This window comes from Topomyia yanbarensis, chromosome 2 (assembly GCF_030247195.1).
Source record: "Topomyia yanbarensis strain Yona2022 chromosome 2, ASM3024719v1, whole genome shotgun sequence".
NCBI lineage: Eukaryota > Metazoa > Arthropoda > Insecta > Diptera > Culicidae > Topomyia > Topomyia yanbarensis.
Genome location: NC_080671.1, coordinates 163,661,376 through 163,674,284, shown reverse-complemented (window position 1 = coordinate 163,674,284; position 12,909 = coordinate 163,661,376). Strand labels below are relative to the sequence as shown.

The window sequence follows — 12,909 nt, the reverse complement described above, 5'->3', positions numbered from 1 at the left end:
ACCAACAAATTGACAGTTGTCCTACTAAATGACGTATTTGCAAATATCTCGTTCGCCTCATTGTTAACCGGGACAGCACCCCACATAGCATTATCTGCACGAATACGAAAAACTACCAAAAGTTGAGCTCTTTTGACTCAATCTCGGGGTATCGTAGAATAAGGTAAAATTAGGTAAACCGTGTTGAAGGTAGCTTCCCTTTAACCACGGCAAAAACCACAACTCATTGACAGGTTTTTTATACTCAACCTTGAATTTTATATGCTTAAATTTAAGTTGAATCTACCTAATTTTGAGTATACCTCAAACAACTCAAAAGTACCTTATTCCATGGAAGGCCTCGACTGAGTCGAATCTCTCTCTTTGTTTTTGATAACACTAATAAGTGCGAAAGCGACGCAAGACTCAAAACTACCTAAATTTAAGTTAAAAGAACTTATTCTGCGGGTTGTTTTATTTCTCCGTGTGGTACTTTCGCAATCCGCTAGCAGCGTGCCATCCCAAGTTTAATCTGCAAACTATGGTAGATCTGATAAGGCAACCTATGGAGTCGTGCAAGTCTCATGGGTTTGGATGTGTTATTGTCCTAAAAGAAAACGAACTAAAAATGTTTGTTTTCAATAGTTTCGGACGTAAGAACTGAAAAAAGACTGAGATATTAAATTACGGTACTAATCTGCATCAGAATATGCCTTAACCCACACACCCCTAAAGATCCCTATTACTTTTGTATCATATAGCTATGATTTTTTCAACTAGCAATAATCGCACCTCGGTTGTACCTCATTGGTTACGATATCGCCACTGCGCAAAGCTTAATCATATAGCTATGATGATTATACCGGTTAACTGAACTCTGGAACCAGAAGTCAGAATTCAATAGCAGCCTATGGGAACGTTATTTCATTTAAGACTAAGTTTGAAATCGATCCGACCATCCCAGAGTAATTAATTGTCGTTTCAATTGTTGGTCACATACACACACGCGCGCACACACACATAGACATTTGCTGAACTCGCAAAACTCGATCAAAAGGACGATTTACAGAGAGATTGAGTAGCGTAGAGAATATTTTGGGCCCAGCAAAATTTTCGGAAGACACCGCAGTGTGCTTCACAGATGCTACCGCTTTCCTGCCTGCTTCATGGTAGTTAGCTGTGGCAGGGAGCAATGGTTGTTCGGCTGCTCCTCCGCAGCGTGAGTGGCCGGTGCTTTTGGATTTTTGTCGTTAGCCATGGAAGTGAAATTTCACACCTATCTAAGTGGACAATACGGTTTACGTACGCGATAAATTTACAGCTAATAAGAAAAGCTCAAAGTAGTGGTATGCATCATGCTTTGCCAAGACAAAACAACAAACGGTCAATGTGAGTCAATTTTGGTGATTGATACTTCGACGAGTTACAAAAAGAATGAAAGAGTTTATACTTGTTCAATTTAAACTCAGCGGATTGGTCAGATAGGTTCAAAGTGATTCTATAAAAACCTATCCCAGATCAGTAAAAATTTCCGGGTGAAAACCAAACCAAACCAAAGGTAGTAATCCTATTACCCTGTAAAAAAAGATTTTTAATTGGATGAATGCCACAATTCTCGACAAACATATGATTACGGCCTAAAAGCCAGTCGAACACAGTTCACAACAGTTTATGAAAGAGAAAACTTTTCTCTTTCGTTTACTACCAACATCTGTGATTGGCGTGTATCGGTTTGTCCGGAATTTCCATTCAAAATGGATTTTGACAGTTGGCCTTTAGGCCGTAATCATATGTTTGTCGAGAATTTTACAATAAGAAAACTGTTCCAGGGCACTCTCAGTAAGCATCTCAATTCGTGACATACTGAAACAATATATAAAGACAAATACCCGACGGTAATGTTTGGATAACAAGTTAAAATTTGTCCCGCATAATTCACCCCCAACAATCATCCAATTTACCCCTGGGGGTAAAAACAACGGGGTTAAAGAATAAAACGCATGAAATTGGAGCTCTGAACACTTTGATGACCTATATGTATTGTCACCTTTGTACACATGACGACCGACGGAACGCTGACCGTCACAAGAAATGATGATGCATTTGGCTCCGCTTGGAAACTCTAGGAAAAGACCTAATCAAAACTCACCTGAACTTCCTCGTAAGGGTCCTAGGTTGTCCCAAACAAGGGTACAAAATAAAAATAATTCATCAACTGGAAGTGCTGGTACAAATCCGAAGATAATACCTCCTGGTTTTGGGAAATTGAGATACAACCAGGAGTTCCCAGCACTCCCAGGGGCACCAAAAATCCCAAGTGCTCCAATTTTACAGTCAGAAACTCAACCTAAAACGGGATTCCTTAAATTTTCTGACATTGTGGACTGGATATTCACAGCTTTCAACATTACCGATCCTATGAAAAGCTTGCTGGTTGCTATTCTACCAACAGTAAGAACATTTTTAAAACAGTTGACTGAACAATGGCCCCTCCTTACAGCGATCGTATCCTTCGATGGCTAACTTATTAGACGGAATCAGGGATCTGATCACTGTTTTACAGTGGAACTGCAGAAGTATTATCCCCAAAATTGATTCATTAAAACACTTGCTAAATTACAATCATTGTGATGCATTTTCCCTATGTGAAACATGGCTAACTTCTAATATAAACCTCAACTTCCACGATTTTAACATTATCCGCTTGGATCGAGAAGACTCATATGGGGGGGTACTTTTAGGGATCAAAAAGTGCTACTCCTTCAATCGAATCAACCTCCCTTCGACGCCAGGCATTGAAGTTGTCGCTTGTCAAACAACAATCAAAGGCAAAGATCTTTGCATTGCTTCTATTTACATTCCTCCTAGGGCCATGATGGGATATCGAAGATTCTCCAATGTGATTGAACACCTTCCCTCGCCCCGCCTGCTTCTTGGAGACTTTAACTCTCACGGTACGGGGTGGGGCTGTCTATACGACGATAATCGATCTTCGACAATTCAAGACCTTTGTGACAACTTCAATATGACAATTCTGAACACAGGGGAAATGACACGAATTCCTAGACCACCTGCGCAAGCAAGTGCACTGGACATATCTTTATGCTCGACATCACTACGGTTAGATTGCAAGTGGAAGGTAATATCTGATCCCCACGGTAGTGACCACTTACCAATTGTAATTGCAATCACCACTGGTTCAAGACCATCGACACCAATCAATGTTCCCTATGACCTCACACGAAACATTGATTGGAAGAGCTACGCTGCTGAGATATCCAAAACTATCGATTCAACACAGATACTTCCCCCGGAGGAAGAATATAAGTTTTTGTCCAACTCGATTCTCGATAGCGCGATTCAAACTCAGACGAAACGAGTACCCGACGTGAACACCCAAAAACGTTCTCCCAACCCGTGGTGGGACAAAGAGTGCTCAGACGTGTACGCGGAGAAAGCTGCCGCGTATAAAACCTTCCGGAACGACGGGTTAGTTGCTAGTTATCGAGTGTACGCGATATTAGAAAAGCGAATGAAAAATTTAATGAAAGCTAAGAAACGCAGTTACTGGCGCCGGTTTGTCGACGGGTTAACAAGAGAAACATCGATGAGCACTCTTTGGGGCACGGCCCGACGTATGCGAAACCGAAACAGTACTAACGAGAGCGTGGAATATTCAAACCGTTGGATATTCGATTTCGCCAAGAAGGTTTGTCCGGATTCCGCCCCGGCACAGAAAATCTACCGCGCCGCGTCGCCTTACAATACCGCGAACGAAACACCGTTTACGATGGTGGAGTTCTCACTTGCTCTCTTATCATGTAACAATAAAGCCCCGGGGCCAGATAGAATTAAATTCAACTTATTGAAGAATCTGCCAGACTCTGCCAAAAGACGCTTGTTGAATTTATTTAATAGGTTTCTTGAGGGTAACATTGTCCCACATGACTGGAGACAGGTGAGGGTCATCGCCATCCAAAAACCAGGAAAACCAGCCTCCGACCACAATTCGTATCGTCCGATTGCAATGCTGTCCTGTATCCGGAAGTTGTTCGAGAAAATGATCCTGTTTCGGCTCGACAATTGGGTCGAAACAAATGGCTTACTGTCAGATACACAATTTGGCTTCCGCAAAGGCAAAGGGACGAACGATTGCCTTGCGTTGCTCTCAACAGAAATTCAAATGGCATATGCTAACAAAGAGCAGATGGCATCAGTATTCTTGGATATTAAGGGGGCTTTCGATTCAGTTTCGATCAACATTCTTTATGAGAAGTTGCACCAGCATGGTCTTTCGCCAATTTTAAATAACTTTTTGCTAAACCTGTTGTCTGAAAAACAAATGCATTTCTCGCATGGCGATTTATCGACATCACGATTTAGCTACATGGGCCTTCCCCAGGGCTCATGTCTAAGCCCTCTCCTCTACAATTTTTACGTGAATGACATTGACGAATGTCTTGTCAATTCCTGCACGCTAAGGCAGCTTGCAGATGACGGTGTGGTCTCTATTACAGGTCCTAAAGCCGTCGACTTGCAAGGACCACTGCAAGATACCTTGGACAATTTGTCTGCATGGGCTCTCCAACTGGGTATCGAGTTCTCCACGGAGAAAACTGAGCTAGTCGTATTTTCTAGAAAGCGTGAACCAGCGCAACTACAGCTTCAATTAATGGATCAAACTATTGCTCAGGCTTCAACATTCAAATATCTCGGGGTATGGTTCGACTCTAAAGGTACCTGGGGATGTCACATTAGGTATCTGAAACAGAAGTGCCAACAAAGGATCAACTTTTTCCGTACAATAACTGGAACATGGTGGGGTGCCCATCCAGGAGACCTAATCAGGTTGTACCAAACAACGATATTATCAGTGTTGGAGTACGGATGTTTCTGCTTTCGCTCCGCTGCGAACATACACTTCATCAAACTGGAGCGAATCCAGTATCGTTGCTTGCGTATTGCCTTGGGTTGCATGCACTCGACCCATACGATGAGTCTCGAAGTGCTGGCGGGCGTTCTACCGCTGAAAAATCGATTCTGGGACCTCTCATATCGATTGCTCATTCGATGCGATATTCTGAACCCATTGGTGATTGCAAATTGCGAAAGGCTTGTCGAGCTTAATTCTCAGACCCGATTCATGTCCTTGTACTTCGATTACATGGCACAGAACATCAATTCATCTACATATAACGTCAACCGTGCTCATCTCTTAGATACTTCTGATCCAACTGTATTTTTCGATACATCCATGAAGGAAGAGATTTGTGGAATTCCGGATCATATTCGCCCACAAGTGGTCCCAAATATTTTCTATAACAAATACCATCAAGTCGACTGCGCCAAAATGTTCTACACTGACGGATCAATTCTCGACGGGTCCACAGGCTTCGGTATCTTCAACGAAAATCTTGCTGCCTCATTCAAACTCAATGATCCTGCTTCAATTTACGTCGCAGAATTAGCTGCCATTCAGTATACTCTCGGGATCATTGACACCCTGCCCTCAGACCATTACTTCATCGTTTCGGATAGTCTCAGCTCCATTGAGGCCATCCGTGCGGCGAAGCCTGGAAAGCACTCACCGTATTTCCTGGGGAAAATACGGGAATATCTGAGTGCTTTATCTGAAAAATCTTACCAGATTACCTTGGTTTGGGTCCCGTCACATTGTTCTATTGCGGGCAATGAGAAGGCGGACTCTTTAGCCAAGGTGGGCGCATTAGAAGGCGACACTTACGAAAGACCAATTTGCTTCAACGAATTTTTCAGTATCTCTCGTCAGAGGACGCTCGATAGTTGGCAAACCTCATGGAGCAATGGGCATCTGGGACGGTGGCTACATTCCATTATCCCGAAGGTATCAACGAATGCTTGGTTTAAGGGGTTGGATGTGAACCGGGACTTTATTCGTACGATGTCAAGGATCATGTCCAACCATTACTCGTTTGATGCGCATCTCCGTCGTATAGGGCTTGCTGAAAATAATCATTGTGTTTGTGAGAACGGCTATCACGACATCGAGCATGTTGTTTGGCTGTGCGCAGAGTACTGTGTTGCCCGGTCCCAACTAATAGATTCCCTTCGGGCCCGAGGTAGATCACCCTATGTGCCAGTCCGGGACGTCCTGGCAAGCCGTGACCACCCCTATATTTTTCTTATCTATATCTTTTTGAAAACCATTGATGTCCAAGTTTAATACATTTTACCCTCTCTCATTCACAGTAGAATCTCACCAACCTATCCCTGTATCTACAATATGGCATTGCTTCACGAGTCTTCGGTGCACACTCTTCTTGATAACCGTCTAACCAGAACATCATGACATACCGCACATGCAGATGATATAGAGTGCCAATAATTATCCGAAATATCGACCCTCCCCTCGCCCCTGCGATTACAGGCTGGAAACTACAACACTACCTTGGACAATTTGTCTGCAAATTGCAAACAAAGTGTGCATATCCGCCACAATGATCAATCAGCAAACGACGATGTCAATTACACAATATGTATCCCACTTCCTACCTTTCTCCTTTACTTACATAAGAGGGGAGCAAGCCGCCCCTAAATACGGCTTTCCCTTCCCCCACTAACATGTGACATGTAATATAAAAAAAAATGAATTATCGGCCTCGTTAAGCTACAGCATTTGGGCCTAAATAAACGTATTTTAAGATAAAAAAAAAAAAGAAATGATGATGCAGAATCGTATACTGAGAAACAAAAATAAACATAGTTTGCATACTTTCTATTTTCATCTCTTTTATTCTGCTGTGAGTTTTATGCATTTTCAAGCATATACTTATAGTAAGCTTTCAATGAGCGGTTAGACCAAATAAGTCCAACGGATAAAATTTACAGCAGAAGAAACAGGATAATTTGCTGTTGATGACGAAATAAAGTTCTCCGTGTACAATGGTCGGAGCATAGTGGCGTAACTCGACCAATTTCTTGAACAAAAGTATTTCACATATTTTAGTCATTGATGAGAGATAAAATACGATTTCATCACGAGCTAAAGTTGATTGACTTTCACTTTGTAGTGATGTGGACGCAAAAAGCAACTTGCTATCAAAGAGCACCAATACAATCCAATTCACAATCAGAATCCATATTATCGGATATTCACGAAACCCAAAACTTTGCGGTGTGTCGCAAAGAGTACTTTGCATACGCTTGACGCGACTCATGAAATCCGGGATTTTAAGGGATATCACACAGCAGTTAGTTTTATTAGCGTCGGTTTTATGGTGAAATTACCATTTACGCTGTTTTCGAAGAATGTTACGTTGTTATTCTAGTATTCGATTAATGTTATTCTATTATTGGGTCATGGATATTTATGATTCATCAGCTTGTTGTTACGTTTCACTGGAACTTTTTGGTGAAGTACTCTATATACACTGTTTGTTGAACAACCTTACTGCCTCGTCAGCATCGTACCATGCTATACTTTTGGCCACTTCAGTCGACAACGGTTATCAATGCGGAGATTTCGTTAAGATTGTACGGGACCATTCATAAATTACGTAACACTTAATTGTGACATATGGGGGAGGGGAGTAAGTTAGAACCTTACATAACATGATTTTACTGAAGAATTTTTTTTAAGAATTTGATACGTAATAGGGGAGGGAGTGATAGAGAAATTTGTGTCACTTTGTTACATGGGGGTGGGAGAGTAAATTTTGGTCAATTTTCGCGTTACGTAATTCATGAATGGTCCCTAATGGTAGAAATCAAAGTCATGGTCGTCAATCGATTGGTATAAATAATCCTCAGCGTCGGTACGTACATGACTTTGCAATGCAAATGGGTTCAGACCCATTGGTGCTGGTGTTGGTTGCGAAGGCAAGATAGAGCACCTTTTTATTCGCATTCGTGAGCAAGCAGAACTTGTGCAGACTTCAGGTTCCTAGCCATTCCCATCCTCAACGATCGCTAGCTACCTAGCGATCGTTGAGGATGGGTAAGATTGTAATCGCCAAGGATGAGGATACTGCTGGTTTTGTCCAAAATCATGTGAGCTTCATATAAATCTGGGGCGCTATTAGGACTTAGGTGAATGCAGCAAAAGCATATGAATAGACTTATGCGATTGGGTAATACATGCTTACTACGGTTTATTTCAAGCAATTAACTCCAGATATGCTTAGTAGAGAACCATGGCGTAGATGAGGACATGCTTTTGATTATGCATGACTGCGATAGAAGTTTATGTCGAAGATTGGCAGCATATTGAATTACATGACACAGTAGGAAATTCGTCCAATAAGCGTTTGATGAAAAACAGTCACAGAAATTCAGCAAGTAATGTACATGTGGAAATTTTCACAAGTTGTTCAGTAATTGCTTTCGACGATTTGCCTAGTAAAGTCATATTTTTACGGAGCTGTCAGCAAATAGTTTTAAAAATTGCGGTAAAGCTTTCATTTTTTAGCGATTTTCAGTAATTTTTCGAATAATTTTCTGAAACCCGTAATATTTTACACTGAATTTATAAGAACTTGTGTTTTTTTCGGTGCATTATCCAGTAAAATACCGACTGATTGTTCTGCAAAATTGTGCCAACATTACCAAACCTCGTCAAAAACTTACAAAACAGGTACAGTAAATCATCTATCAAGTCGCCATTTTCAGAGGAAACTGCTGACTGACCAGTATTTTTTGACATTTGGACAAACCGGATTGCGGACAGGTCGGTACTCGTTTTACTGAATTGATTACCGAATGGTTTGCTGCTCAAAACCCCAGTGAAATTTAACTGTACCCAGTAATTCAAATTAAGTGTGTAGGTTGCTTTAACTAAAATTTGGTGTTTAATACATATTCCATAGACATACACGCAGAAAAAATTAGCATATTTAAACCAAAAATATGTGTTATTGAATCCAATCATTTATTGTTTATCACTTTAACAAACAAACTAACAGGTTTTCCTAAAAATGATAAAATAAAAATACAAATATAAATACAAAAACTTATTGGTTTGAAAATATTTTTTTATTAGAACAACAACAAATTTTTGCTTTCAATAAATACATTTTTAGTATCAATAATTTTCTTTTAATTTCAATAAAATAATTATTGAAAAACGGAACCATAATTTTGTTTTACTGAAACAATAAATAAATTTTATTGAATTCAATAAATAATTTTATTGTCTCCCGACCAATAATTTGATTTATTGATTTTAAGGCATAATTTTATTGAACCTACAAATCTTTTTTCTGCGTGTAGAAGAGAAAGTAAACAAAAAGAGTCACTCATTGTAGATATGTCTTTTTGAAAAAACGCTTAAGATTTGTGTTTGCTATAACTTCACTGATGAGTTTATTCATGGTAGCGTGCACATTAGGCTACAGTGTACACTGGACTGAACATGGTTTGCAGTACTAGAATGACAGATGTAGATGACAGCATCGACGTCATTCATATATTTTTGTCCACGAATGTATTTTGCAGAATTAATGTAGGGTTGGTTAATCCATTCTAAAATTGTGAAAATAATTAGTTTTTACGGTGAAATACCTTTAGTTAGTTAGTGTTTTCGTAGCTCAGCTTAGTGACAAAATGTTGACTTTAAAAGATAGGCAAATTAGTAAGTTATTTCTCTAAACTATCGGTTCGTGTGAATCTAATTCAGATTACCTTCCAGATGCAATCAAGCAAATGCTTAACTTGAACCAGCCACAAACAAAAGCCCTAGCCGCGGAACCTGTATGGAAACTTTTGATCTATGACCGTATTGGGCAGGATATTATTTCGCCGTTGATCGCCATCCGGGAGCTACGTGAACTGGGAGTTACATTGCATATGTGAGTTTGTGATATTCAGTTCTTATTAAAAAAGAATGAACGTTTTGTTTTTTTTTCAGTCAGTTGCACTCGGACCGTGATTCGATTCCGGACGTCCCGGCAATCTATTTCTGCGCCCCGACGGAAGAGAACTTGGGTCGCATAGCACAAGATTTTCAAAATGGACTGTACGATGTGTACCACTTGAATTTTATTTCACCGATTTCTAGGCAACGGTTGGAGGATTTGGCTGCTGCAGCCCTGCAGGCAGGATGTGTAGCTAATATACATAAGGTTTACGATCAGTACGTAAATTTTATAACGCTGGAGGACGATATGTTTGTGTTAAAGCATCAGAACAGTGATTTACTGTCGTACTACGGTACAGTTGGTAGTCACAAAATGTGGTTCCTGGTTTAGAACTTTGTTTTTATATTTCAGCTATCAATCGAGCAAACACGCAAGACTTTGAAATGGAAGGAATTATGGATAGTATCGTGGATAGTCTTTTTTCGGTGTTCGTAACACTGGGGAATGTTCCCATCATTCGTTGTCCGAAGAACTCCGCCGCCGAAATGGTGGCTCGTAAGTTGGAGAAGAAATTGCGTGAGAATTTGTGGGATGCGCGGAACAATCTGTTTCACATGGATGCGACCCAGACTGGGACGTTTAGTTTCCAACGTCCACTGCTGATTTTGATGGATCGGAATGTGGATATGGCGACCCCACTTCATCACACGTGGACGTATCAAGCTCTTGCTCATGACGTTTTGGAATTGTCCCTTAATCGGGTAATTGTGGAGGAAGATAGTGAAAAAGCTTCATCCACAGGTGCAAAATCGAAAATGAAGGCCTGTGATTTAGATTCGAGAGACAAATTTTGGAGTTCACACAAAGGCAGTCCATTTCCGATGGTAGCCGAGGCGATCCAGGAAGAGTTGGAGCAGTATCGATCATCGGAAGATGAGATCAAAAAGCTAAAATCAACGATGGGCATTGATGGCGAAACGGATGTGGCCTTTTCGATGGTCAACGACAATACGGCCAAGCTGACCAGTGCAGTGAACTCGCTGCCCCAGCTGATGGAAAAGAAACGACTAATTGATATGCACACGAAGATTGCGACGGCTGTTCTAAACTTTATCAAAGCTCGCCGATTGGATTCCTTTTTTGAGTTGGAGGAAAAAATTATGTCCAAACAGGCGCTCGATCGGGCGTTGGCAGATGTTCTAAAAGATCCAGAATTTGGAACTTTGGAAGATAAGATGCGGCTGTTTATCATCTACTATATTTGCAGCAACGTGGTCGATGCCGAGTACCAGAAGCTGGAGCAGGTGCTGAGGGAGTGTGGCTGCGATCTAACTCCGATGCCGTACGTGCGAAGGTGGAAGTGAGTATACTTATCAGTCAGGTAATCAACTATATCTGATTAAATTAGAATGTTTGCTATCTTAGCATATACACCCAATTTTTTATTTCCTCTTCCGTTTGAATGTCATTTGCTTGAACTATCAAGAATAAGCTGAAATTCATCTCTAAAATACACGAATATTTAGGGATGATCCATAAATGACGTAGCATTTTTTGAGTGATTTTTAACACCCCCCTCCCCCATCGTAGCATTTCGTCACAAAATTCTATATGTATACTCCCCCTGATAATTACGTAGCTAGACGGTAAACCTTACCCCCCTCGTTGTCTCCGTAAAAAATTTTAAAAAAAATCAGAAACGATGTTAGTTAGATGAAACGGGTAAGATTGTCGTGACATCAGGTCAACCCCTATTCTCCTTTAAAAAAGCTACGTAGCATGACATGACCCCCTAACCCCCTGTCGTCACACATCATCACAAAATACAAAACTCCCTCCTCCCCCATATAATGCTACGTCATTTATGGATGGTCCCTTATAGAAATAATTTTTGTATTTGCTAATAGATCTGGATTCAACTAGTGAAACCTTAATGGTTCCATTCTTTTTTAGGAGTATAATGAAAAGCACAGTTACAAATCCCAACCAGTACGAAGGAAGTGGCACTAAAACTGTATCCATGTTTTCGAAGCTGGTAACGCAAGGCTCGTCTTTTGTGATGGAAGGCGTCAAGAATCTAGTTGTTAAAAGACACGTAAGCTTTCTTTTCATAAATGCTTGAAAATTTTGAAAGGAAGTTAAAAATTATTTTCCGCTAGAACCTACCGGTCACAAAAATAGCCGAGCAGCTGATGGAATGCCGAGCTGGTGGGGAAGTAGACGAGTACCTGTACTTGGATCCCAAGCTGCTAAAGGGAGGCGACGTATTGCCGAAAAATCGTGCCCCATTCCAAGACGCCGTCGTTTTTATGGTAGGCGGCGGAAATTACATCGAGTATCAGAATTTGGTGGATTTTATCAAATCGAAGCAAACTGCAACCGGTAATCGACGGATTATTTACGGAGCTTCAACACTGACCAATGCGAAACAGTTTTTGAAGCAGCTATCTCTGCTGGGTCAAGAAATAGGAGGTGGGGCGTAACGGAACTGCTTGTTGGATTGTTTTTTGGCGTTCGGAGGAGGGTTGATAGTTCACTAAGGTACTAGTAACTATTACGACAGTTACGTTTGTTAGCATGTTTTAGTAGCTAAGTAATAGATTATGCAATAAATATACTATACTTTCCAGCTATGTAACAAAACTTAAACAAATAAGCCGCACAATTATTTTATTTTCCTTGAAACCAATCACATCCTTCCGTAGAAGCAATCGTTGCCAGCGCCACGCGGTCTTCCAAAAATGGAAAAGTACAAATTAGTGGAATTCCTCGCAAAACCGCACTGGTAATAGTACGGAAGATCGTTCTGGTACGAATGCACGGATGAAGGCAAAACTGTAACAGCATAATTACGATCAAATTGATTTGTCCTACCAAATTTGGGTACGGATTGCAGTTGCGTGTTGGTAGGTTGACGTAATTGATCATAAACACCGCATTCATTCGTTGTTGCATGCGTGCAATTGAGCCAGCAGCATAAAGAAGAGTAATGCCGCTTCCATACTATAAACCTTTTAGGGTGATTAACCAGAATATGGTTAACTGTTTTTGATTGTCCAGTTTTTTTTTTGAAAACGATGTTTAACCTCTTAAGCCG

The 12,909-nt window shown here is 40.7% G+C and overlaps 1 protein-coding gene and 1 pseudogene across 1 annotated transcript; one reads left to right on the top strand and one right to left on the bottom strand.

The window, feature by feature from the left end:
• Positions 1-741: 741 nt before the first annotated feature.
• LOC131686456 (U4 spliceosomal RNA) lies at positions 742-816 on the bottom strand (annotated as a pseudogene).
• Positions 817-9,412: 8,596 nt separating this feature from the next.
• Positions 9,413-12,468, top strand: LOC131681970 (protein sly1 homolog). The gene is made up of 6 exons (XM_058963093.1): positions 9,413-9,586; positions 9,644-9,803; positions 9,863-10,164; positions 10,224-11,172; positions 11,766-11,907; positions 11,972-12,468. The coding sequence occupies exons 1-6, from the start codon at positions 9,559-9,561 to the stop codon at positions 12,293-12,295; spliced, it is 1,905 nt and encodes a 634-aa protein (XP_058819076.1). The 5' UTR covers positions 9,413-9,558; the 3' UTR covers positions 12,296-12,468.
• Positions 12,469-12,909: the final 441 nt, after the last annotated feature.

Excerpts from the sequence above, each read along its gene's own strand:
- LOC131681970 (XM_058963093.1), top strand. The coding sequence starts at position 9,559 with ATGTTGACTTTAAAAGATAGGCAAATTA. Across the intron at positions 9,587-9,643 it reads TTTAAAAGATAGGCAAATTA|ATGCAATCAAGCAAATGCTT; the intron begins GTAAGTTATTTC and ends ATTACCTTCCAG. Across the intron at positions 11,908-11,971 it reads ATCTAGTTGTTAAAAGACAC|AACCTACCGGTCACAAAAAT; the intron begins GTAAGCTTTCTT and ends ATTTTCCGCTAG.